General features: G+C 35.1%; 1 protein-coding gene across 1 annotated transcript in view; it reads right to left on the reverse strand.

The window, feature by feature from the left end:
* The window catches only part of Dpp10 (dipeptidyl peptidase like 10), a 666,755-nt gene that overhangs the window by 19,216 nt on the left and 621,940 nt on the right, over positions 1-25,599 (reverse strand). The window contains exons 20-21 of the mRNA XM_042685166.1: positions 10,997-11,191; positions 10,306-10,360 (exon numbers count right to left, since the gene is read on the reverse strand). Coding sequence (XP_042541100.1) covers positions 10,306-10,360; positions 10,997-11,191 — 250 coding nt within the window. The remainder of the gene's footprint in view (positions 1-10,305; positions 10,361-10,996; positions 11,192-25,599) is intronic.

The following is a 25,599-nucleotide window of genomic DNA, read 5'->3' on the forward strand; positions in this document are numbered from 1 at the left end:
AATGTTTAAAAAGATTATTGTTACACATTACTGACCTCATTGAAATTACAATCATAATCAATAATAGAAGAATACAAAAATGCTTGAAGCATAAAAATAGTAAAAAAAATTCAGAGAATATAGACATAGATTGGACATTAAGAAATACATTCGGGTGCCAGTTGCTCATACTTCTAAGCCTAGCTACATAGGAAACTGAGGTCTTTTGCCAACTTTGGCAAAAAAGTCTTTGGGAGTTTGATTAATTAACCCCCATGCATTCAGAAGTTGAGTTGCCACTCAAGTGGTAGATCACAAGCCTTCAGTGAAAAGGATAATAGAAATAGTCGTGGTCCTATGATCAGCACCCATTATTAGGAAAGAAAGGAAGAAGCATGGAAGGAAGGAAGGAAGGAAGGAGGGAGGAGAGAGGGAGAGAGGGGAACAAAGAGGGAGAGAGAGACAAAGGAAAGTGAGAGACAGAGGAAAGAAAGACACAGAGAGACAAACAAGGAAGAAAAGGAAGGAAGGAAAGAACTTAATTTTAGTGAGTAGAATACCTGTGAACTATTTAAAATGAAGAATGCTAAGAGAAATAGCTTGGGCTTTTAACTTAATAACTAAAGAAGAAAATATATTTAAGAGTAGAAAAGAAGGAGAGGAAGATAGCAGAGGAGAGGCTGGAGGCTAAACAAGCTCTCCTGTAGAAACCGGTATTAGTATTCCAGTGAGAAATCTAAAGCTAGATAGACACACACGCCAATTGTAGTGTCATAGTACAGAGAGTTTGGCCACAGAGGAAAAATTCAGGCAGCTTAGTTAAGGACACAGATTCGAGCAACCCCTGTTTGGGGCAGCAGCAGCAGCTTCCATATTTGACACAGAAAGCCTGGGACAAAGGTGTCAAAGCCAATTCTACTCACGCCAGCAAGAACCGACAAGAAGCAGAAATCTTCAGTGGATGTGGAAGACCAGGAAACCAAGGGATAGGCATGAGTACCCCAAGACATCCTCACTCCTCACAGAGCAACCATGAGAAGTTATCCCATCCCCCGCCACCAGAGAAAAACTCCAGCTAGTGTGATTTGACCTGCATCAGGGCTCAGATCCACTCCAGGGGAGAATTGCCCGTCCCAAGCAGAGGCAGCTTTGCCTGGGCAGGGCAGAGTTTCCCTAGTGGGTAAACAGCTCCAGAGGCTACCGTACCCAGCTGCTGCACAGGAAGCAACTCCAGCCCTTGAGCAATTGGAAACTTGGTACACATAAATCTTGATATTGTCTCAATGCTGGGCTGATTGAGTGTCTCCAGAGCTAGGCCATCAGCCTAAAGCTACTGATTGCTGACAGGCCACAGCCTAACCTACAACCTAGCAACCCTTAGAGCAACTCCAAGCTAGAAGAAACAGCCACCTCACTCTATTATGATACTCAAAGTAGACTACCCTCCCACCGAACTAGCCTGAGAGGAGGTACATAAACTCCCCAGTGAGGAGGAGCTTCCTTCAGCCTGCTCAAACAAACTGATTTAAGAAACCAACTAAGCCACAGAACAACAAAACACCACAAGCAAACCAGAGACTACACCACCAAGAGACAGTCTACAGACACAGGGGACACACAAGAACCCCTCCTGCCACCACTCCCCCCAATTTTTATTTTAAGAACTTATTTCTACCTAATTAAAAAAAAACTCTTGTCTCTTTCTATCATTTTTATTTTATTTTAGGTTTGCTTTTTTTTGTTTTTGTTTTTCGTTATTGTTGTTTCTTTTTTAATATTCTCTTTATACTCTTTTCCTTTTTGGTCCTTTTAGGGTTTTTTCATTTTTTTGTTCTTTTTGTTTTTTGCACTACTTAATTGCTGCTCTGTTCATCCTCAGATATATACCTGTCTTCAATTATTAGACCTTATCCTTCATTGTGTGCATACTTAATTCAGATATTGATTACTCAATTCACAAACTCTCTGCCTTAACTCCATTAATTGTAGAATTATTTCTTTATATAATTATAACTGTTTCATTTTAAATTTTTTTTATTTTTTATCTTTCCCTTTTCTTTATCGCTCTTCTGTTTTCCTGCTATTCCTGCCCTTTCTCCGAATCCTTCTCTCACTTTGCCTCCCTATGCTTCTCCAATCTTATTTTCTCCTTGAAATTCTCCCTAAACCTATTAATTTCTAGTCAGCTGACCCCTTACTTGATTTTTCTTAGCCCCTTGATCCCTAGCTGTTTGTTGTTGAACTAAATTGTCTCTGTTGAACTAGATTGTATCTGTACCCCTTTTGACTGGATCAAACTGTGCAACTACAGGGCTCTGGATGATGCTTGCCTTAAAATAGCTCAGAATTGGTTTGGCTATCATACCCAAATGGGCAGAATAAGCAGAAACACAAGAAAAATGGCAAGTCCAGGTATTTCAACTCCCACTCATGACAATCAGGCAACAGAGCAGTCAATGAATAACCCAGAGGAGTGTTCCCAAAATGCTCTACAAACAATACTAGTAAACATCTGGAATGAAAAGTTTGAAAGCCTGCAAAGGTCTCACCATGAGCATGATGAGGCTAACAAAAATTAATACAGGAATATTGCAAACATGATGAGGCTAACCAAAGATTAATACAGGAAAATCATGAGTGTGATAAGGCTAATCTAAGACTAATTGAAGGATTGCATTAGTGGGATGAGAATAGACAAAGATTTATTGAGGCATTCATGGAATCCACAGACAGCTGGAGAAATCCAGGGAGCCCACAAAGGGAATGCTGAATGAAGCCCAACAGAAGGAAAGGGAGTCCAATCAACTAAGGGATTTGAGAATGAACACTGAAAACCAAATTAAGGCTGTAAAGAAGTCTATACAAGATCTAAAACAAAGCCCCAATAAAGAATTTGAAGCCATCAAAGCCAACCTATTAGAAGGAAAGGAAATAAAAAAAGAAGTAAAAAGTCTCGACAGTAGGTTAGACCATGCAGAAGAATGAATCTCTGGGATTGAAGACAACCTAGATATAACAGACAAATCCAAGAAATATGATAGATCTATTCAACATCTAGAAGACACCATCAGATGACCTAATTTGAGGATAATGGGTGTAGAGGAGCACCTAGAGACAGTAGTTAATTATCTAGTAAATTTACTTAACAGGATCCTAGCACAGAACTTCTCAAATATGCAAAAAGATAGGCCTTTTCAAATACAAGGAGCTTTTAGAACCCCAAATACACCAGACCAGAACAGGACATACCACCATCACATTGTAATGCACACAGGATCAATTCAGACAGAAAAGATCCTTAAAGCTGTTACGGAGAAAAGATCAATCACCTATAAAGGGAAACCAATCATAATAACTTCAGATTTCTCAGCAGAGACAATTAATGCAAGAAGAGCCTGGAATGATGTATGCCATGCTCTAAAGATAAACAACTGCACCCAGCTGTACCCAGCAAAACTCTCTTTCATAATGGAAGGTCAAATAAAACCCTTCCACAGCAAAAAAATTTGAAACAATATATCTCCACCAAACCATCCCTACAAAAGATACTTAAAGATGTTGTACACATAGAAAACCAACAAGAGCACAATAAAGGCCAAGAAACAGTCCCCAAAAGGAGAATACAAAAAGCATAGGAAAAAACCAGTTGTCCCAGCCCCCAAGAAGGTGGATAACATGGCAGGAACTACCAAACACTTCTTGGTCTTAACTCTCAATATTAATGGACTTAACTCTCCAATTAAGAGACAAAGACTGCCTAGTTGGGTCAAAAAGCAAGATCTTTCCATCTGCTGCCTTCAAGAGACACATCTTGCCCACAAAAACAAACATATTCTGGAAGTGAAAGGCTGGAATAAAATCTACCAAGAAAACGGTAGCAATAAGTAGGCAGGAGTTGCAATGCTAATATCAGATAAAATAGACTTCAAATTAAAATTAGCTAGAAGAGCTAAAGAAGGTCATTACATACTAATTAAGGGATTTCTCCTTTAGAGGATATTGCAGTTCTAAAGACCTATTCACTAAATAACCGAGCACCGAAATTTATCCAAGAAGCACTACTTTCCCTAAAATCACACATTAATCAAAAGACATTAATTGTTGGGGACTTTAACACACCCCTATCCCTGCTGGATAGGTCAATCTGGCAAAAACTCAGACTTAAACAACTGCAAAGATCAACTAGACTTAAGAGATATCTACCAAATATTTCACCCAGCAGCATCAGAATACACGTTCTTCTCAGCAGCACTTGGAACATTCTCCAAAATAGACCATATTTTAGGTCACAGAGCAAATTTGTCCAAATGCAGAAACATGAAACATTGAAATTATGCCCTGCATTCTGTCAGACCAAAAGGGAATAAAAATGTAATTCAAGACCAAAAGCCACCAAAGGAAATCCTGCAACACATGGAGGTTCAACAACACACTGTCGAACTGTCATTGGGTCATGGAAGAGATTAGAAAGGAAATTCATATGTTCATGATATTTAACAAAAATGAACACACAAACTATTAGCTTCTCTTGGACATAGCAAAGGCAGTGCTCAGAGGTAAGTTTATAGCTCTAAGTTCCTACATTAACAAATTGGAGATATCTGAAACCAACTATTTAATGAGGCACCTGAGCTCCTTGAAAAAGAGCTACAAGTTAAACTTCAATCCAGTAGACAAAAAACAATTAAAATTAAATCAGAATTAAATGAATTAACAAAACAAAAGAAAGAATCAACAAAACAAAAGTTGGTTCTTCGAAAAAAAATTATAGAATTGACAGACTCTTAGCAAATCTTATCAGAAAAAGAAGGGAATACACCCCCCCCCCAAAAAAAAACAAACAAACTCAGAGATGAGAATGGAAACATCACTACAGAAAGAACCAAGATTCAGAATATAATAAGGGGGTACTTTTCAAACATTTATGCTAATAAGTTTACAAATCTGAAAGACATAGATGAATTTCTAGCAAACATTTGACATGCCCAAACTAAATGAAGATGATTCAACCAACTTGAAGATCCATATCAAGCATCAAAATAGAAACAGCAATAAGAGAACTCTTACCCAAGAAAAGCCCAGTACTGGATGGATTTACAGCTGAATTCTACAAGTCAAAGCTGAACTCACACCAATACTCTTCCACCTCTTCAATGAAATTGAAAGTGAAAGTTCACAACCAAACTCTGAAGCCATCATAAACCTCATCCCAAAACCAGGCAGGTACTCATCACCGAAAGAGAACTATAGACCCATTTCTTTGATGAAGATCGACACAAAACTTCTCAACAAAAGTTTTGTCAATCGACTTCAACAACTCATCAAAAAAATCATACACCATGATCAAACAGGATTCATTACAAGGGTGCAAAGCTGGTTCAATATACACAAATCAATTAATATAATTTATCACATCAACAAGAGCAAGGATAAGAACCACATGATTATCCAACAGCCCTTTATAATGAAAGCTCTGGGAAAACTAGGAATCCATGGAACATTCCTCAATATAATAAAGCCTATGTATGACAATCCTACATCCACCAGTGTACTTAATAGTGAAAGCCATTTCCTCTAAATTCAGGAATGAGACAAAGATGTCTGCTTTCTCCACTCCTCTTTAACTTAGTATTGGAATGCCTAGGTGGGGCAGTAAGACAAGATGCAAACATAAAGGGGATCCAAATAGGGAATGATGAAGTAAAACTCTCCTCTTTGCAGATGACATGACCTTGTATTTAAAGAACCCCATTGATTCCACCCTCAAGTTACTTGAGCTGATCTAAAACTTTGGCAAAGTAGCAGGGTATAAAATTAACCCTCAGAAATCAATGGCTTTCATGGACGCCAATAATGAGAAGAGTGCAGCTGAAATTAGGAAAGCAACCCCTTTTGTAGTAGCTCCACAAAAAATAAAATACGTAGGAGTTAACTTAAGAGGTGAAGGACCTTGATGACAAAACTTTAAAAGCCTGAAAAAGGAAATTAAAGCAGAACTAAGGAAGTAGAAAAATCTCCCATCTTCCTGGATTGGGAGGATTAACATCATGAAAATGGCAATACTGCCAAAGGCTATATATAAATTCAATGCGATACCTATCAATATCCCAACTTTATTGTTCAATGAAACAGAAGAAGTAATCCAAATATTCACATGGAACAATAAAAGACCCCAGATAGCAAAAACAATTCTTAGCAGAAATAACAGTGCTGGAGGAGTATCAATTCCAAATTTCAAACTCTACTACAAAAATATAGTAATCAAAACAGTTGGTATTGGTACAAGAACAGACCTGAGGACCAATGGAATAGGACTGAAGACCCAGAACTGAACCCACAGACCTATAGCCACCAAATCTTTGACAAGGGAGCTAAAAATATAGAATGAAAGACAGCCTCTTCAGTAAGTAGTGCTGGTAAAATTGGTTAAACACCTTGTAGAAATCTAAAGCCAGATCTGTATTTATCACCCTGCACCAGAATCTACTCCAAATGGATCAAAGACTTCAAAATAAAAGCAGACACCATATATATATATATATATATATATATATATATATATATATATATGACATATATATAACATATATATATACACACACACACACACACACACACACACACACACACACATATATATATATATATATATATATATATATGAGAATGTCTGCTTCAAGAAGCAGAATGTGGTAGCAAAGGTGGCTGGTCCTCTGGGAAATAAAAGAGGTCATAGTTACTATGATTGCAGATGAAATGTATAAGAGGGCTTTTTTAAAAACTACTCTTTGCAAATATTCTGAAAAGTTATATGCTTGATAGGAAATGTACTCATCATCTTGCTCATATAACGTAACCCCTCTGTACAGTATTTTACAATAAAAACTTCATAAAAATTAATTACAAAAAAAAGAAAAAATGGAAAATTAACTCCTTTTCAAAGTGCTAATAGCTTTAGCTTAGAAGAAAGAGATGAATCATGAAAATCCTTTAATGGTTAAATAAGTTTAAATATCATTTAAAACTTCCCGGGAAGTAACCAATAATCCCAGATGCTGTTACATTCTAAAAGCTTAACGAAAATTGTCTTTACTTACAAACTAATTTTAGCCATGTAACATAATTCAATTTGATACTTAAATAAAACATGCATACTCTAAGAAAAAAAATCAGTGCTTACTGTGTACCCATGCCCACTGTGTGTGTGTGTGTGTGTGTGTGTGTGTATGTGTGTGTGTGTGTGTGTGTGTGTGTGTGTGTGTGTGTGTGTGTGTGTGTATGTGTGTGTGTTTTCCTGGAACTGATGCTTGAACTAAGGGACTGGGCACTGTCCAGAGCTTTGCTTATTTTATTTTTTAAATCAAGACTAGCTCTATATTCTTGTGTCAACTTCCAGCTTTTTGATAGTTAATGGGAACTAAGAGTTTCACAGTTTCCTGTCAGGGTTGGCATTGAAGATGGGATGCTCAAATCACTGCCTTCTAAACAGCTAGGACAATAGGTGTGAGCCTTTGTCCTAGCTTTGTTTCTGAAATTTTAATGTGAACATGTTCATTATATTATATACTCAGAAAACCAAGTTATTCATATTACTGTCATACATTATTTATTGATTTTTTTCATTGAGAATAAATTTCCTTTGTATTCTACTCTCGGCTTCCTGTTTAGGTTACTGGAGTCAATGGAGCTAGCATTCATTAATCCAATGTGATCATTGGGAGCTAACATGATAATGTGAACTTCTAAATCTCAAGTTCCAAGTCTAGTTCCTTTACAAGTATAGGCTGACATATAACCGCTTTAGCTGATGTAGATGATCCTCTAAACTGTTTCCTCTCCTTATTGCCAACTGTTCCTTAGTTACAATCACTTTTATTGATTGCTCTGCAGGTATTCTCTCTTCTGACAGAGCACATGTACATGAGATTTTCCTCTCCCACTTTCTAATTCTTCACCATATAGTTCATGTTCCTTTTTTTTTATAAGACATTTTATATACTCCAGAGCATTCCTTCAGTCTCTATAAATGCTTGTATACCTCAGTTGGTCCTTTGCATTTCTTTATGTGTATAGTAATTACAACCATGAAATGTATAAATCTTAAATCCTTTGTAAATATTAACATGTCAGGACTGGTAATGTTTAGGAATAGTACACATGCACCTATTGGTGGCAAAAAGCACATGAACAAAATTTACCACCTGAATTACTATTTTTTCACTTTGTGAACCATTTTTATTTTATGTTTTTATCATAAAGAAATTGTACAGGAAGAGGCGCTGTAGCTCAAGTGGTACAGCACTGGCTTTGAGCTGAAGAGCTGAGGGACAGCGCCCAGGCCCAGAGTTCAAGCCCCACGACCGACAAAAAAAAAAAAAGAAATTGTACAAAAGTTTTGTTATTTAACAAATCATTTTATGAATACAATATATTACAATATATTCTTGATTAACGTCACCCCTTTCAACAGTCTCATCCATCCTTTTCATATTCAACCTTTCTCTCACTTTTCTTAATTTGATAGTATTATGTACACTGGATTCTTGAGAATAATCTTCCTTAATGGCACAGTTCAAAAGCTTCAAATCTATTTTCATATTCTTTTTAGTTAGACTTTCACAACTGTTTTATCAGGCAAATCTGAAACTGGGAACTCCTTGAAAAGTTTTCCTTTTCATGATTCGCCAAACCACTTGCAACAACAATTCTACTCTCCGGGTCTATGAACTATACGACTATAGATACTTCATATGAATGGAACCCTACCATATTCCTCCATCTGTGCCTGGTGCATTTCACCTAGCTTAATGTCTTAGCGTGAAACAGAATACATTCCTTTGATCATGTGTCCAGAGTTTCCATTTCTCTGGAATAATCAGATATTTAACATTTTCCTTTTTCAAAATGTATTTATCATTACTGTTTTGGTCTCTTTTATTTTTGTTTGCATTCATATTGAGAAAACTACATAAAATATTTTATTGATCCACTCAATATTACTCACAACAAAATAGAATACAATTAAAACAGTGTAGATCTGTGAAGCAGAAGGATAATGTGTCTGTCAGTCAACATGACTAAGATTTATGGTCCAGTGTTATGTGACGGATCTCTAAGTTATTATATGAAAAGTAGAAAATATATGTTTCCACTATCCTCAGGAAGACCATGAATTATCTCTAAACTAAAATAGTTGAATAGTTTCTCCTTCCATCATCCTGTTACCTCACTGCATGCTGCCAATGATGTGTCAGAAAGCACGTGCTCCCCAAGAATCTGTGCAAGGTATATTTTCCTAATGGGAAAATAATGTTGATCTTCACATCGTTTTTACTTACAGATAGCACAAGAAAAATACCTATGCAAACAGGTCATCTTCCAGTTCCAAGGCTTCAGCCTCTTTTCATCTTTTTTATATGATGTTAGAGTAGTTGTATAAAGGGAGTTCACTTCAACATTATGAATTATGAGTAAATTCACATCCTAATCATTGTCATCCCTTCCAACCTTCTCCCCTAGCTCTCCCAACCAACATATCACCCAACTTTCCCAGCTCTATTCTCACATGTATACACTGAACAGTATTACTGTATTTTCCCACCCTTCCTCTGTCCATTTGTCTACCACCCCATTGACATTCCCTACACCCTGACCACACATTCTAGCTTTTTGGTATCCATTTTGTTAAGTGATAAATTAATTTTGGAAGGTGGTACACCCTTATAACCCTCCCCTGTGAATACCATACTTTACTCAGTGTGTGTGTGTGTGTGTGTGGTGTATGTGTGCCTTTCTTGAGGGTATGGTATTTGTTTACCTTCTGTGAAGAACATGCAGTTACTAGGGACTGGGCTGTCTACCTTCCATTTGCTGCTTAGATATTGCTTAAATATCTCCTCATTGCAGTGACCTTTCTTGACTTCTTCATTTATTATTTCTTTTTTTCTATGATCTCTTTACAGATTATTTCTATAGTGATCATTTACATATCATTTTATATTTGTTTCATTATGATTCTTCTCTATATAAAAGCACACTGTTCATTTATTGTTTTTCATATCTATTGCTCTTCTGTAAATTGCTAGCTTTAAGGAATTAGGGACATTTCTGCTGTTGATTCTCTAATACCATGTACCAGTTAGATGCTCAAGAAATAGTTGCCAAATTAATAAATTATACATGTATATATAATATCATATTTTCTGAAATTAATGCAGAAATTGAAATATAATGAAGAACATAATTATATATATATATATATATATATATATATATATACTTAGGTACATAACATATATTTGTATGAGTAGTAATTTTATTATTTACCTTTCCAAAAATGCTTACTCTTTTGGAGTCAATATATGGCTGTTTCAGTAAATATCTGCAACAACAAAATACATATTATGTCTTCTTGAGGCAAATATACATGTAAATTTATGCTTGGCACATACACAAGTAGTAGAAATGGTTTACTGATTATAGCTCTAATTATGCATGATAGTATATTACCGAATCTTACTATTCAAAGTGATGGTCTAGTTATTTTATGTCATATGAGAGATTGTTATAAATTCCAACTTAAATGATTTCCAGGAAGATTGGATTAACATCCATGTTTTGGCTGATTTTTATGTTCCATTGTAAATAATCTACAATCATTGTTTAGTTAACATTGTGAATGTGAAAATAGCCACTGTAAGAGTTAGAATTAGGACTGTGGAATTAATAGATATTATCGATTTCTATAGCTCTATGTTGCAAGTAGTACAAACAAAATAGTCATGTAATCTCTCTAATTTTCATAAATACAAAATAAACCCTAATTCCAGATTATCATTCTTTTATTGTACCACAAAGGAGAATATAGACTGAAAAGAATGTAGTAGAGCTATCTATATCCTTAACTTAGAAAATCACTCAGCTATCCAGAATCCTTTAAGTCAATTATTAGTGTAAGTCATATACCTAGATTCTGTCATTACAGAAAAAATCAATACAACAATGTTCACCGACTTACTTTACAGCTGCTACTTGGTCCTTTACTTCTACTGAACCTAATCTTCGATGAATTTCCTGTAAAATTTTCAGTCCCTGGAATCCACTTCCTCTTCCATCAAATCTTGCCACAATGACATTATCTGTGTCGACAAGGACGGAATCCCAATCAATATGGAACTTATCTGTGACCATCTGGCCTCCTGGTTCCTCATCCCTGCAAACACCAACAAAGGGGTCAAAACCAGAGTAAAGGAAATTTCGTAGAAGTTTCAGTGTTCATATAGATTAGTGAACACATTCACTATTCATGAGCAATCCTGGTCACTGCATTATTTGTAAGAAACATTTTTGATAGTAAATCTAAAGGTAAAAATGCCATTTTCCTTAATAAAACTTTAATAAAAATCCCTGTAGATGAACTAAAAATATGAAGAAAAGTTCACAACAGAGATTATTCTAACACACTTTTCAAAGTGGAACATGTAAATATGTGGTACTTCTAAAGGAATTCTAAACAGTGACTAATACAATAACAGGCCAGTTTTTGTTGTATGTCTTCAAATGTGGTTTAGAAATGTCTTTCAGATAGTTTACAAGGGCTGAAAGCTCCAGCAGACAGCAAATACAATTTTGAAAACTTTATAATAATAGTATACGCACAACCCTAAAGAATGGTGAACTCATAAAGAATTACTTCTTGCATTATTTCCTGAAGGTTTTATTTTATGATTGAATTCTCTGAAAAGGTAAGCAAACAGTGAGAAAAATTATCTTCCAACAATGAAGCTGACAGCAAGGAAAGAAAGGACAGTCATATATAATAGGAAATATATATAAACTGTTTGTAAAGGACACCTAAATTATAAAGCATGAACTTTATAGTTTTTCCATTCACTAGAGGAAAAGGGTAGTGTGATTCTAAAATATCAGATTAAAATGGTGGGTACTTATTATTTTACTTTCTAAAATATTTAAAGGCCAAAAAAGGAAATGCTCATGAAATGACACAGATGATATAGTTCCAAAGTTAGGTAATTCAGTAGGTCCTGATGTATTTGTATTTGAAAAGCATCATAGTACCAAATCTCAAAAAACTCCCATCCTTAAAAGTGCTTCAACAAGAAATTCCCACTGTACCCACCTTTTAAGGTGGGTACTTCTTCTGCCTTCGTATTTATGCAAGACTTTACTTTGAAGCAACATATAGCTTTCATTAAGACTTTTAAGGTACCAAGATTCATGATTGTGTGTGTGAGCGTGAGTATAATTGTGTGTATTTGTGCATGTACTGGGACTTGAATTCAGGACCTGGATACTGTCCCTTAGTTTTTATTCTCTCAAGGCTTCCATTTTACCACTTGAGTCACAGATATATTGCAGGGTTTTGTTTTGTTTTGGTAGTTAATTGGAAATAAAGAGACTCATAAACTTTCCTGCCAAGGCTGGCTTGGAATCAAGATTCTCAGATCTCAGCCTCCTGAATTGCTAGTATTACAAGCATCAGTGTCTAGTTTATGGAATCAAGATTCTCAGATCTCAGCCTCCTGAATTGCTAGTATTACAAGCATCTGTGTCTAGTTTATGGTTCTAAGAATTTTCTGAAGCAAATAACCCATCTCAGAAAGAAATGGAACAGTGCACAGATAGGGCTTTGTAGAGCTAATTACTAAGATAAAGGAGAAAGTATGGAGTAGGACAGAACATTAATCAACTAGAATTTACTCAAGACTTTGGCAAGTTAACTGTTGCATCTCCCCAAAATTCGAATGTTGAATCCCTTACCTTCAATACTTCAAGCGAGACTATACATGGACATAGGAACTTCAAAATGTAAGTGAGGTAAACTCAGGCCACTATGGTGGAGTCTGACCCAACCTGACATTCTTGCCTTGTGAGAGAAGAAATTTGGATATCTAAGCGATATCATAGGTGCCCTTGCTCAGGGAGCTGACTTGTGAAGAGGCAGAAAGAATTATCCAAAGGGAATGGGCACAGAGGAAATCAGCCTTGCTGGACCCTGGATTTCAAACTTCAATCTCTAAAACTGTGCAGAAAAAATAAATTCTCTTCTTTAAAATAGTTAGTCAGACCTGGGTGCTGGTGGTTCACACTGATAATCCTAGCTATCTGGAAGCTGAGATCTGAGGATCGTGGTTTTTAAAGTCAGTTCAGGTAGGAAAATCTGTGAGAAGCTTATCTCCAGTTAACTCCCCAGAAAACCAGAAATAGAGATGTGGCTCAAAGTGGTAGAGCATTAGCCTTGAGCAAAAAGAGATTAGAGACAGTGCCCAGGCCCTGAGTTCAAGCTAACTGACCTACCAAAAAACAAACAACAAACCAAAAAATGAAAAACAAAACAAAAACAAAAAAGTAGACATTAATGTTTAGTTATGCATACGTAATAAACTACTATGAGTGTCTTCACTGTTTTAAGCACTTGAGAGTTGTTGTATCATTTATATTAACAAAATTTAATTAACATTTTGGGAACAATAAATCATCAGTTACATATACTGTCTTAAAAGAAAAAAAATTAAATACATAACATAAAGTTATGTAAGGGAAGGGGTGGTTTGGGAGATGTGAGTGAGAATGTTTAAAAGGGTGCCAGAGATCAAGATGCACTGTATTCATAAACTGCTTTGGTGACTGCCAATTCCTTTGTAAAGCTACTTAAGTAAAAATATTCTAAATAAGGAAATAGATGGTTTATTGAATTAAATACCTTTTTAAGTCCTAATTTTTATTAAATATCACATTTTTCCACAATATTTATATTCTTAGCTTTATTTTTTATATATTTTTTTCTTTTATTGCTGGTCTTGGGACTTGAACTCTGGGCCTGGGTGCTGCCTCTGAACTCTCCAGCTCAAGGCTACCCATCTACCACTTAAGCCACTTAACCACTTTCAGTTTTCTGGTAGTTAACTTGACATAAGAGTCTCATGAACATTCCTGCCCAGGCTGGCTTTGAACTATGATCCTCAGATCTCAGCCTCCTGAGTAGCTAGGATTATAGACATGAGCCACCCAGCTTGTTTAAATTTTTGTAGCTTAACTCTCTATTAAATACTTGTCAAGTTGTTTCTATTTATGTGAATATTATCTACACCAAGATTATAAGAGTTCCATTGAGAATAAAACCTGTGTTATATTTAGTTCCCCAGGAGATACTGGTCTAAACTGTCCAGCATTTAAAATGTATCATTATGCTTAACACATTTTCTGATATATGTAGGACACAGCCAATATCTAATGAGCTGTAACTTTTCAGGGAAATAAAAGATTCAGGCAAAGCTTAAAACAAGAAGACTTCAAAAGACTTCAGTTTACATAAAGCCACTGTTCTTGGAACTTGGGGAATTACAGCAAATATTATGGTTCAACAAGATAACAAAGATCAAGTTCAACCTTTCATGCTAAGCTCTAAAAATACCAGAGCTAGAATTTCAACTACACTCTGAACATGACAAGATACTGCACTCCTAAGACTCTGTGTCTTCATCAATGATGATGATAGAATTCTCAGCTGTATTCCCCCTGATGGTTAACCTTCAGTGTCAACTTGATTAAAATAATAAATGGCTAGAAGATTAGCAAAATATCCCTTTGAGTATATCTGTCAGAGATTTTCTGATGAAATTGATTATTATGTCTCTGAGCTAAAGGTTTGTTTAATTCATTGGTAAATTTGAAGTCTGTATTAACTATTGGAAGATGGTAGAACTCTGAAAGATGGGCTCTGGCTGAAAGTCCTAAGTCACTGAAAATGAATGCTTAGGGAATTTATGGTATAGAGGTACTTTCCTTTCCTGTTACAGCCATAACCTGCTTCCCATCAACTATGATGTAAGCTGCTTGTTTCTGCCTCCTTACTACATAAGATGCACAATTTCTCCTTCTATCACAGGCTCTGGCCACCATCATAAACAGCCTCATCACATGCCTAGAAACAAGGAACCAAGAAACCATAGAAGGAGCCTTCTAAACCATGAGCCAAAATAAATATGTCTGCCTTTAAGCAGTTTATGTCAGGCATTTTGTCATGTTACATATGTCTAAATAATATACATTCAAAGAGATTTTTCTTCAGCCTAAGTGACATAACGCATAAGAAAATAATTCATGAAACGTAATGTGCAAGATCATTTTCAGATGGAACTATAAAAAGTACTGTAGGAACATTATTGTTATTCTAGTTGAAACCAAGATGACTATGTTGAGTATATTTCTTTACAGTTCAAAGGTGCAAATTGCATAAAGAATTTTGGCTTACTATGCAGAAATGAAGCTCGACAATATCTGTGGTTAAAACATAAACTGTTGTATGAACTATTGTGTTTCAGAGGTCCCTAATTACATCTAAAGCCTTATAAATATATAAAATATGCAATCAATAGTCTCTCTTAAGTAATTAGAGAAATGTTAATAGCTCTGATTAAGACAAGATAACTCAGCCTTTAACCTTGTCAGCAGTAATGCTGAGGTGGTGTAAAATGATTGGTGTATTAAAAAGACATAATTTTCCATTTTTATGTATAATTCATTATATTATTTACAGTTATTTTAAGAAGTAGCAGCTAAGCTTAGCCTACATGTTAATAAATATGGAATTATATGGCAAACAAAATATTTTAAAACATAGCTTAAAATATGGTACATGTTTCAAAATTACAATTGCTAAGTGGTTACAAATATTTCAAAACAAAGACCTATAGTCTCCTACTCATATAATGTATGTCCTAAGAATAGGTAAGGACAAAAATACAATTTCCCCCTTTATTTGTCTCTGTAAATTGCCATTTTTAGCTCTAAATTTGTATTTCAAGGATTTTGATATTAGATGCCCATGTAGAATGGGTATATTATGAAACATGATTCTTGAAAGCATTTTTCTGACTTGTTTTCTGTTCTGCCATTCTTGTGTAACTATTTCAAGATGAGTTTACAAGAACAGATATTTGAACACCAAGTGTTATCATTAAGAAGGAGGTTGGGCACTTCAAGAAGTGTTGGAACAAAAAAACTGGATTTGAAAATAAAGTCAATCAAATAGTACTAATTAAAGGAATTTGGTGTAGCCAATACATTGACTGGTTTAATGATCATAAGGAAGGTATTACTAATGGAATTGTCTACCACCTAACAAATGGGAAGCAAAAGGCAAGTCCAAATTAGCCATAAGGGATATTTGGGAGGATCTCTGAGCTTCAGTGGATTTTATTGTTTGTTATTTTTTTCTCTGAATATCTTTCATATCTTCAGTCTACAACACTTTGCTCTTTTTCCTTTGTCTCAGAAATCTCTGGGAAACCATAGTAAAGATGATGTTTCATGGTTGAATTAAGAATGAACAAACTTGTTGGTACTTGTGGCAAATGTAAATATTCCATCTATTTTAATTAGCAAGAAAGTTATCAAACTTGTTCTATTTCATAACATAGGGAACAGAATCAAATTGAGTCTAAACTCTTCTTATAAGTTAAGTGGTTGGAAGCACAATTTCATCACTTCAATCCTTTCATCACTGAATGTGTCCGTATGAATGAAGAGTTCACAAAACAATGATCCAATAATATAGGGGGAAAATAAAGACCACACAATTACCTAAGGTAACTTTTAAATTACAGAACAAGTATAATCTAACAGTGTACCATATGTACCAAAAACAAATTAGAGATTTGCTCAGATTGCATGCTTGCTCAGGCTCCCAAAATACCATTTAAACCAAAAGGAAACTGAATTTACAATATGATATTTGTTCTGATTTTGCTACAAATCTGCTGCAATAACTTGAGCAATGTTATGTACCCGGGTAGAGTGATAAGCAAAACTGATACAGTCTCTGTGACTTCAGAAAAGTGACTTTACTTCCTAACTTTGATTACATTTTATGTGGAGAATAACATTAGATAAGAACAGATGCAATAATAATTACATGAATATATGTGGCCTGGCAAAGTGTGCCTAACCATGGTAGATGTTTAATAATATGGTTTGACTAATGTTTTGTATATAATTTCTTATCTATCCTCTCATAGAAGATGGGCTAAATCAGTATGACTCTCCCCAGGGCAACTCTATGTTGATAAATCCTCCAAGAATACAGTTCCTCCTGGAAAGTGGACTTGTGCTGACAAAATTGTTGCTTTTTATGTCCCTCCCCCACAGTATAACCCCTGCATTCACTGTATTTGATGTTGGTATAATTTGTGGAGGGGAAGGGCAAAATCACATTGTTTAAATAGGGATACAGGTGGACCCATTGCAACAATGAGATGTATAAGTCGTTATGTCGAAAAACGAACTTTACAACTTTGGCCAGGGGTAGGGGGTGGGTGAGAGATGGGAATGGGAAACAAAGGAGGAGGCTACAATGCTTGATAAGAAATGTACTCATTATCTTGCCCATGTAATTGTAACCCCTCTGTACAATATTTTCACAATAAAAAAGGTGTTCTTGAGATTCCCTGCTATTTGTACAATTACACACAGCCTTAATGATCTCCTTTCCCATTTTGAAACTATTACATTATTTTATCTATAGTACTCCATGCCACTTATCCAAATGATTGCTGAGTGGAATTATTTACTTAGCAGTAACTGTACTCACAGGAGTGAAAAAAGTTATCATCCTGTCTCTCCTCCTTAAGGGATGTTCAACATGTATCAACTAAGTGGGGGCCTGTCACTTCAGAGATTCTACCACACAAATGCTAAAAGTGTCTTAGAAATGTCTTAGAGAACTGGATTAAGTGCTTTCTGTTTCTTTTTAACTGGCCAAGATTGTGCATGATTTTCTACTCAGGTATATCTGTATTTTAAAAATATAATAAAGTAAAATAAAGAGTTTTTGCCATTCTTACTATGGAACAATTCTGTATATTTTAAGACATTTAATATTGTTGATCCTGACATAGGCTGCACCAGAAATTTTTGTTTGCTGATTTTTCTTGATCAATAAGCTGTGCGTTTTATGGTTTTTTAATTTTTTTTATTGTGAAAATACTGTACAGAAGGGTTACAATTACATGGGCAAGATTTTTTATGATATTTTTAAAATGGTCTATTTTATGTAGTGTTTTATTATTTTTCCTCCCTGAACTCCAAATTTAGTTTTGTGCATTAATAACACTGCATCTTTTCTCTACCTGTTCCTGCCTACTCCCCCTTTTCCCTGTTTCATCCTATTTTTAATGTGCTATTCTTTCTCATAATAAAATATTGCCTAGCAAAGGCATTATTTCTTTGCTTGAAGGGAATTTGATCCTAATTTGCTCTTTTTCTGAATAAAAGCCAGAATCATCTCCTTGCCCAGATGCAAGCTTGCATAACAACTATCATGAGAGCAATGAAAAGAAACACAGAATCCAGTTTTTTATATCAAGTTATATTTATATTGTAATCAGAAGCCAAAAATAAAAGCTTATCAGTACACAGGTTGTACCACTAAACAGCATGGATATTAATGAGCCAGTTCTAAAACTCAAAAATGGACTGTTAGTATTATCCACACAAAATTAACCTCAGGATAAACATCTTAGACAGCACATTAAAATATCAGAATAGAAGCAATAGAAAAAGGCCTCAGGGATACTACCAAGACAGAAAGTGTGCCCTAAAATGAGAAGAAGCTCCAATCTCCTAATAATCTTTGCTGTCAAAGTTTTACTACATTAATTATTATCCTTTGGCCAATTTCCATTTGAGAAAATTTCTAACAGAATGGGTGAGGAGGTGGAAAAGGAAGGGAGCTGGAAGATACTTTCTTTGATTTGCTGTGAATAGTCATAGCATCATGGAACCTGACTAGAGTTTATTCAATGACTTTGTATTTAGAGAGGGTCACAGCTAAATCATTCACAGTTCAGTGATTTCTTGACACAATTTATTAACATAACAAGGCTAGGAGATTCTACCACCTTCTTCATGTGTGTATCACTAATGTCCACTGCTTATGCAGTGGGTCTTTCTCAAATACAATGAATCAAAATATTCTATTTAAATAATATGGGAGCATTTTACATAAAAATAGAACAAAATACATGAACTCTAAAAAATTAAGTAAGAGACAATTTTCACAACAGTCTTAGCTTTCTGTTTTTTTGGGGTTTTTTTGAGGAGGTACAGTTCAGCATGGGAACAGTGAAGGACAACAATGAGACGTGTACCACATGGGATGTGTCAGGGATTCCAGTGGATTTACAATATAAGAATGGATGCTAAAATGTGGTATATATACAAAATGGAATTCTATGCCTCCATCAGAAAGAATGACATTGCCCCATTTGTTAGGAAATGGAAAGACTTGGAAAAAATTATATTAAGTGAAGTAAGCCAGGCCCAAAGAAACATAGGTCCCATGGTTTCCCTTATTTGCAATATCTAGTATATGTATGAGTCAAGCAGAAAAGGTCAGATAAGGTGATGTTAGGAAAATGAACCCTAAGATATGTATTTAAATGTTTTTGTTCTTTCATGCATTTGTTTCTAACGCATTTATAAAATTATTTCTTTGTTGCTTTGTATGTCCCTCCCCCACAGTATAACCCCTGCTTTCACTGTATTTGATGTTGGTATAATTTGTGGAGGGGAAGGGGGAAAAACAAGTCGTTTAAATAAGGATACAGGTGGACCCGTTGCAACAATGAGAAGTACAAGTCGTTATGTCGAAAACGAACTTTACAACTTCGGTGTGGGTGAGGGAGGAGGGAGGAGGCTGGGAAGGGATGGGAAGGGGAAACAAAGGAGGAGGCTAAAATGCTTGATAAGAAATGTTCTCATTATCTTGCCCATGTAATTGTAACCCCTCTGTACAGTATTTTCACAATAAAAAATAAATTAAAAAAAGAATGGATGCTATACAAATGGCTCAAATGGTAGAGCACTGGCCTTGAGCACAAAAGCTCAGTGATAGTGTCCAAGCCATAAGTTCAAGCCCCAGGACAGCAACACACACACACACACACACACACACACACACACACACACACACAGAATGGATGGTAATTACATGTAAACCTTCAACTTGTGTTGTTACCTAAGTTGGACACCATGATGGTCTTTACTGGGGATCATGCAGTATTTTTTCTAATTCTTTTTTTTCTTTTATCTAGAAACCAATTTATCAACAAAACCATAGCTTTATTAACTGAGAAATTTTCATTTTAGCTTACTGTGTTGTAAATTTTTATTCCTTTATTGTATAATAATAACAACAACAACTAGTGGTAACTGGGGAGAGATAACTGGTAGTAGAACAATTAATGTTCCATTAAATGTCACCATTTAATGAACTGAGACACATATAAGTTCAGAAAAACTTTCTCACATAAGTAAGTCTCATTTTATGGTATTATAATTGTGGAAGTTGAACTCACAGTATTTACTTAGGCTCATTGGTGTATAAGCAATTATATCCCCAAAGCAGAGAGAAATCATAATAGTTGAACTGAATAGAAGTAATAGAATCAGGGGTGAACATCCCTTTCCTACTTATTGATTTCTCTTTCTAATCTGTTTTCTGAATTTATGTCATATCTTTTGTGTGGGAGAGGGTGGGAATGAGATCGGGTTTATTCTTATAACCTAAACTGGGATTGAACTCACTGTGTAGTTCACAGTGGTCTCATACTCATGATCACTCTGATTTAGGATTCTGAGTGCTGGAATTACAGAGGCATTCACCACTCTCTCACGTTATCATTTGAGTGCTTTTAACCTTAGAATGCTCTCCATAAAATGTAACAGAAGTCAGAAAATGTGCCTTCCTTGGATTAGTTTTTGTTCCTTACTAGATTTCTGGTACATTGTGTAGTAAATTGCCTGCCACTTCTGCTCAGTGTTTTCCCTTGTAAAATGAGGAATGCCACTTCTGCCTTTTGCAAACATGGAACCATGAGACAAAAGTGAAAGTCAGCACTGGATATTTAAACTGTATGTTGTATAGATGGATAATTTTCAGCCCCCATGTTAAATAAGAATACTTCTTTTGTGATGGATAAAGAGGTAGAAGACACCAGTAGAGAGGAGGATAATGATGGTTCATGACAATCTAGCTCTTCCTATGACATTAAAGTTTGGACATTATCAGGGCATGATCTTGATAGTATACTAAGACTTTAAGAAACAAACCTGAATATTAACATATTTTCCTTAGGGTAAATTAGGGCTTCCAAAATCACTGTGCTCTTTTTTTTCTGTTAAATTCTTCAGTGGTGTTACAGTTTGGATCTGAAATGTTCTTCAAAGTCCATGTGTTTATAGATTGGTCCCAAGCCTGCGATGCTGGTAAGAGGTGGTTGAATTTAAGAGATGGGGGCCTATGCTAAGAATGGTAGAAGTCATGCCTGTAATCTCTAGAGGAAGAGATTGAGAGGGTAATAGTTTCAGACCAGCCTCAAAAACTGTTAGTGAGACTCTCTGTCTTAACAAATACACAAGGTAGAGTACCTCTGTAATTCCAACTATGCATGAGGCATAGGCAGTAGGTTGAAAGTCTAACATCAGACAGACAAAACAGAAGACTCCATCTGAAAAATCATTAAAGTGAAAAAAAATGTAACTGAGCTATGATTCAAGAAAAACAGACAGTGCTTACTAAATAGTAGGAGACTCTGAGTTTAAATTCCAAAAAGCACAAAGAGATGGGGCCAACTGTGAGGTCTTCAGTCAATTGGAAGTGAGCCCTTCAGGGGGACAATGGGGCTTTAGCCCCTGTTCCCATTTGTTTTTTCTTTCTTCCTCACTTCCTTAATTTCCTCCCTCCCTCCTTCCTTCCTTTTCCTTCCCTTCCTTTCTCTCTCTCTCTCTTCCTTCCTTTCTTCCTTCCTTCCTTCCTTCCTTCCTTCCTTCTTCTTCCTTCTCCCAGGTCACAGGACCAGTAACAGGGCCATTTATCATGACTTGAAATCTATAAACTTGCATGTGGAAATACCTCTCTATATGATGTTTATCTGAGGTATCTATTACTGAAAGAAAAGATTGAATAATAAAGCTGGAATAAGAGAACTTCGATTGTATAGGCCACACAAATTTGAAATCTAACTACAGAGTCATTAAGAAAGCTGGAACTATGCAAGTTTTACAACTCTGAAAGAAGTCACAACATAGAAGAAAATACCCTCAAGAAAAAAGCACAAATGCCCACATTTAGTGCAAAAATTATTATCTAAGGTAGATCAAAATGTTCATTTATTAATACTTCATTAGTACATTAATAAAAATTGTTATTTGTGTTGCGGTTTTTGAAGTTTAATAGTTTTGATTTTCATGTTCAGTCACATTTCTCCTAGAAGACTTGCAAATTTTTGCAAAATCTTCACATCCTAACTTCACAGGAGAAAAAAACACATCAAGAGAGTATTCTTATTATCATTGCCATAGTCTTAACTCCTATTTTGTCTATATGCCAAATAATCATCTACAATTCATAAATGAAAGCTTTGAAATAGTAAAAAGAAGATAGAAAAGAATCCTGGAATACATCAGAATACATCATGTAAATGATGCACTCCTTAATTGTAGGATAATACGATATTACGAGGGGAGAAAATACTACACCTAGTATTTCAGTTAAACTTTTCACCTCTCTCCCTCTCTCCCTCTCCCTCTCCCTCTCCCTCCCCCCACCTCTCTCTTTCTCTCTCTTTGCTGGTTCTGGGGCTTGAACTCAGGGCCTAGTCATTGTCCCTGAGCATTTTTTGGCTCAAGGCTAGTACTCTACCACTTGGGCTACAGATGCATTTCCAGTTTTATGATGGTTAATTGTTAATAAGAGTCTTACAGATTTTGTTGCCTAGGCTAGCTTTAAACTGGGTTCCTCAGATCTTAGCCTCCTGTGTATGTAGGATTACAGATGTGAACCGCTGGTGCCTGGCTTCATATTCTCTTTTACTATATTTTGAGAAATATATAACTCATTAAAATATGAAATATTGAGCTGGATGCCAGTGGTTTATGCCTGTAATCTTAGCTACTCAAATAAGCTGAGATGTGAGAATCCTTGTCCAAAGCTAGCCCAACAAGGAAAGTCCATGAGAATTTATTTCCAATTAACTACTAAAAAGCCAGAAATGGTGTTTTGGTTCAAGTATTAGAGCACTAGCCTTGAAGATAAAACTCAGGGATAGTGTCCAGGCCCTTAGTTCAGGGCCAGCAATACATACATACACACATACATACACACATACATACCCATAACACATTTGAATATGTATGCATACATACACATAAATTTAAATGCAGGTTATTATCATATTTATGACTCAATATTATGGTCAATATCATAACCATTCAAACCAAACACTTGTTGTGTTAGGAAGTATGTTTCACAAAAACCATTCCTGATATGTATCTTACAATATAATTTATTATCTAGCTATCATAGTGGATGATTTGAATAGATAATAGCAATAAAACCATAAGATTCATATTGAATAATACAATGGCATTCATGCCATTCTTATGAAACTGGATGTATAAGATAAACTTATTGATAAAAGTAAAAGTTCTGAAATATTGTGTATCTTTAAGAGTCACCAAAATGTTATAACTTTTGCTTCATATACATACTTATTTAAATTATGATTTTTCTCTTCTGTGATATTTTTAAATACATCATCTTGGTTGGTGTATTTTCTAAATATTTACACAATAAGAAAAATAGACTGTGAAAGAAGAAATATGCTCAAAAACAAAATGAACTGATCATCTCCCCCTATACTCTCTAGATTAAATGTCATTTTTGTCCTCTTGATAATTTCCTATGTAGCAAATATGAATTCAATTTTCAATTTAAATTTTCTATTCCATTTAAATAGAGGGAGATAAAGAAAAATTAGAAATTTAAAATGTAAACTATGGGTCTCACTAAATAAAAAGCAGCAATATCTGACTGAAGAAAGGGCATATATTTATTACAAACCAGTAATTATATAAATGCTACATTCTAGATATGTCATCAACTCTGTTGTAGAAAAAAACCAAGAGATTATAGACTGCAATTATACAGAACACTTCTGATTTTAGCCATTGTTTAGTGATGTGTCAATAGCCATAGTACACTGACTTATGTAAGCAAGTAGTACTAGATTTTAAAAAAAGAAAGGCTTTCATCCAATAATAAAATACTATTTTTATCCATAATTCCTCTCCTGCTCATTAGCTCATGGATAATACACATGATACATTCTATTCATACTACCCATGTGTTAAAATGGGAAAAGATTTATTAACCTAGCATGATTTCTGTAAGAATCAAAGATACATCTTTGGCAAGATGACCCATAAAGAATAGTAGATAATTTACTAATTCTTAGTATTTTAAGGGGAGTTAATAATAATAAATTGTAAAAAGAATAATAATTGTAAAAAGAAACTACAAAAATTGATAAAGGTAATGTCATTCTTTCTGATGAAAGCAGAGAATTCTACTGTGGATAGATAGATAGATAGATAGATAGATAGATAGATAGATAATTACATTTTCTTGATCTATTAATCTACTGAGGTGCATCTGGCTTGGTTCCATATCTTAGCTATGGTGAATAATGTTGCAATAAACATAGTTGTGCTGGTAGCTTTAGTATGGCCTTATTTGTGTCATTTGAGTAAATGCCCAGACATGGGTTTTCTGGGTCATAGGGGAGCTCTATGTGTAGTGTTTTGAGGAACCTCCATACTGCTTCCTAGAGTGTTTGAACAAGTTTACACTCTCAAATGAAAAGACCTGGAAAAAATCATATTAAGTGAAGTAAGCCAGACACAAAGAAGCATAGGTCCCATGGTTCCCCTTATTTGCAATCATTAGTATACATCTAGGTTAATCTTAGAAGATGAGCAGAATAGCTCAATAAGTATGTACATATGACCGTATAAGATGATGCTAAACAAAATGAACTCCAAGACATGGACACGAGAGGTTTTTCTTTGTTGTTGTTGTTTTTAATGTACTATGTACATTTTTGTTTCTTTTGTATGTTCTTCTCCAATGGTACATCCACTGTTGCCACTGCATTTGATTTTGGTACCCTTGTATTGTATATATGTTTATTTGAATTAGGGAAGAGAAGGGTAACAATAGAATGGTGAGACATAGGACAGGGGGGGAACCAATGCAACAGTGATATAGGCAAGAAAATATGTTGGAAATAATCTGTACAACTTGAGGTGGGATTGGGGGGGAGGGAAAGTAGGAGAAAATTAAGGGAAAGGATAACAAGAGTGACAAGAAATGTACTCATTACTTACTTAAAGAACCCCTCTGTATATCACCTTGACAATAAAAAAAAGCTAGTCATTTTTTTCAGAATTATCCAGATAGTCTGAAGAGAAAGAAGAATCTCATTTCGACTTTTACTGTATGTGAGATTATACTATAAAGAAATTGACTCATCTATAGTCTAAATGTATACACATTTGAAACTCTCAAATCATTTTTTCTCCTATTTCCAAATTCATTTCATTCTTGATGAAAAATCCAAGAGTGAGGGATAGATCTATTTTCTAATTTATGTATTGATTCATTCTTTCCTTCATTCACTCATGCATGAATTCCATCAATATTTATTCAAAAATAGTATTGCTCCAGCTAATGTGTTATAGCAAAACAATACAGACTTC

This window comes from Dipodomys spectabilis, unplaced genomic scaffold, assembly GCF_019054845.1.
Source record: "Dipodomys spectabilis isolate Male_0828 unplaced genomic scaffold, ASM1905484v1 ptg000094l, whole genome shotgun sequence".
Taxonomy (NCBI): domain Eukaryota; kingdom Metazoa; phylum Chordata; class Mammalia; order Rodentia; family Heteromyidae; genus Dipodomys; species Dipodomys spectabilis.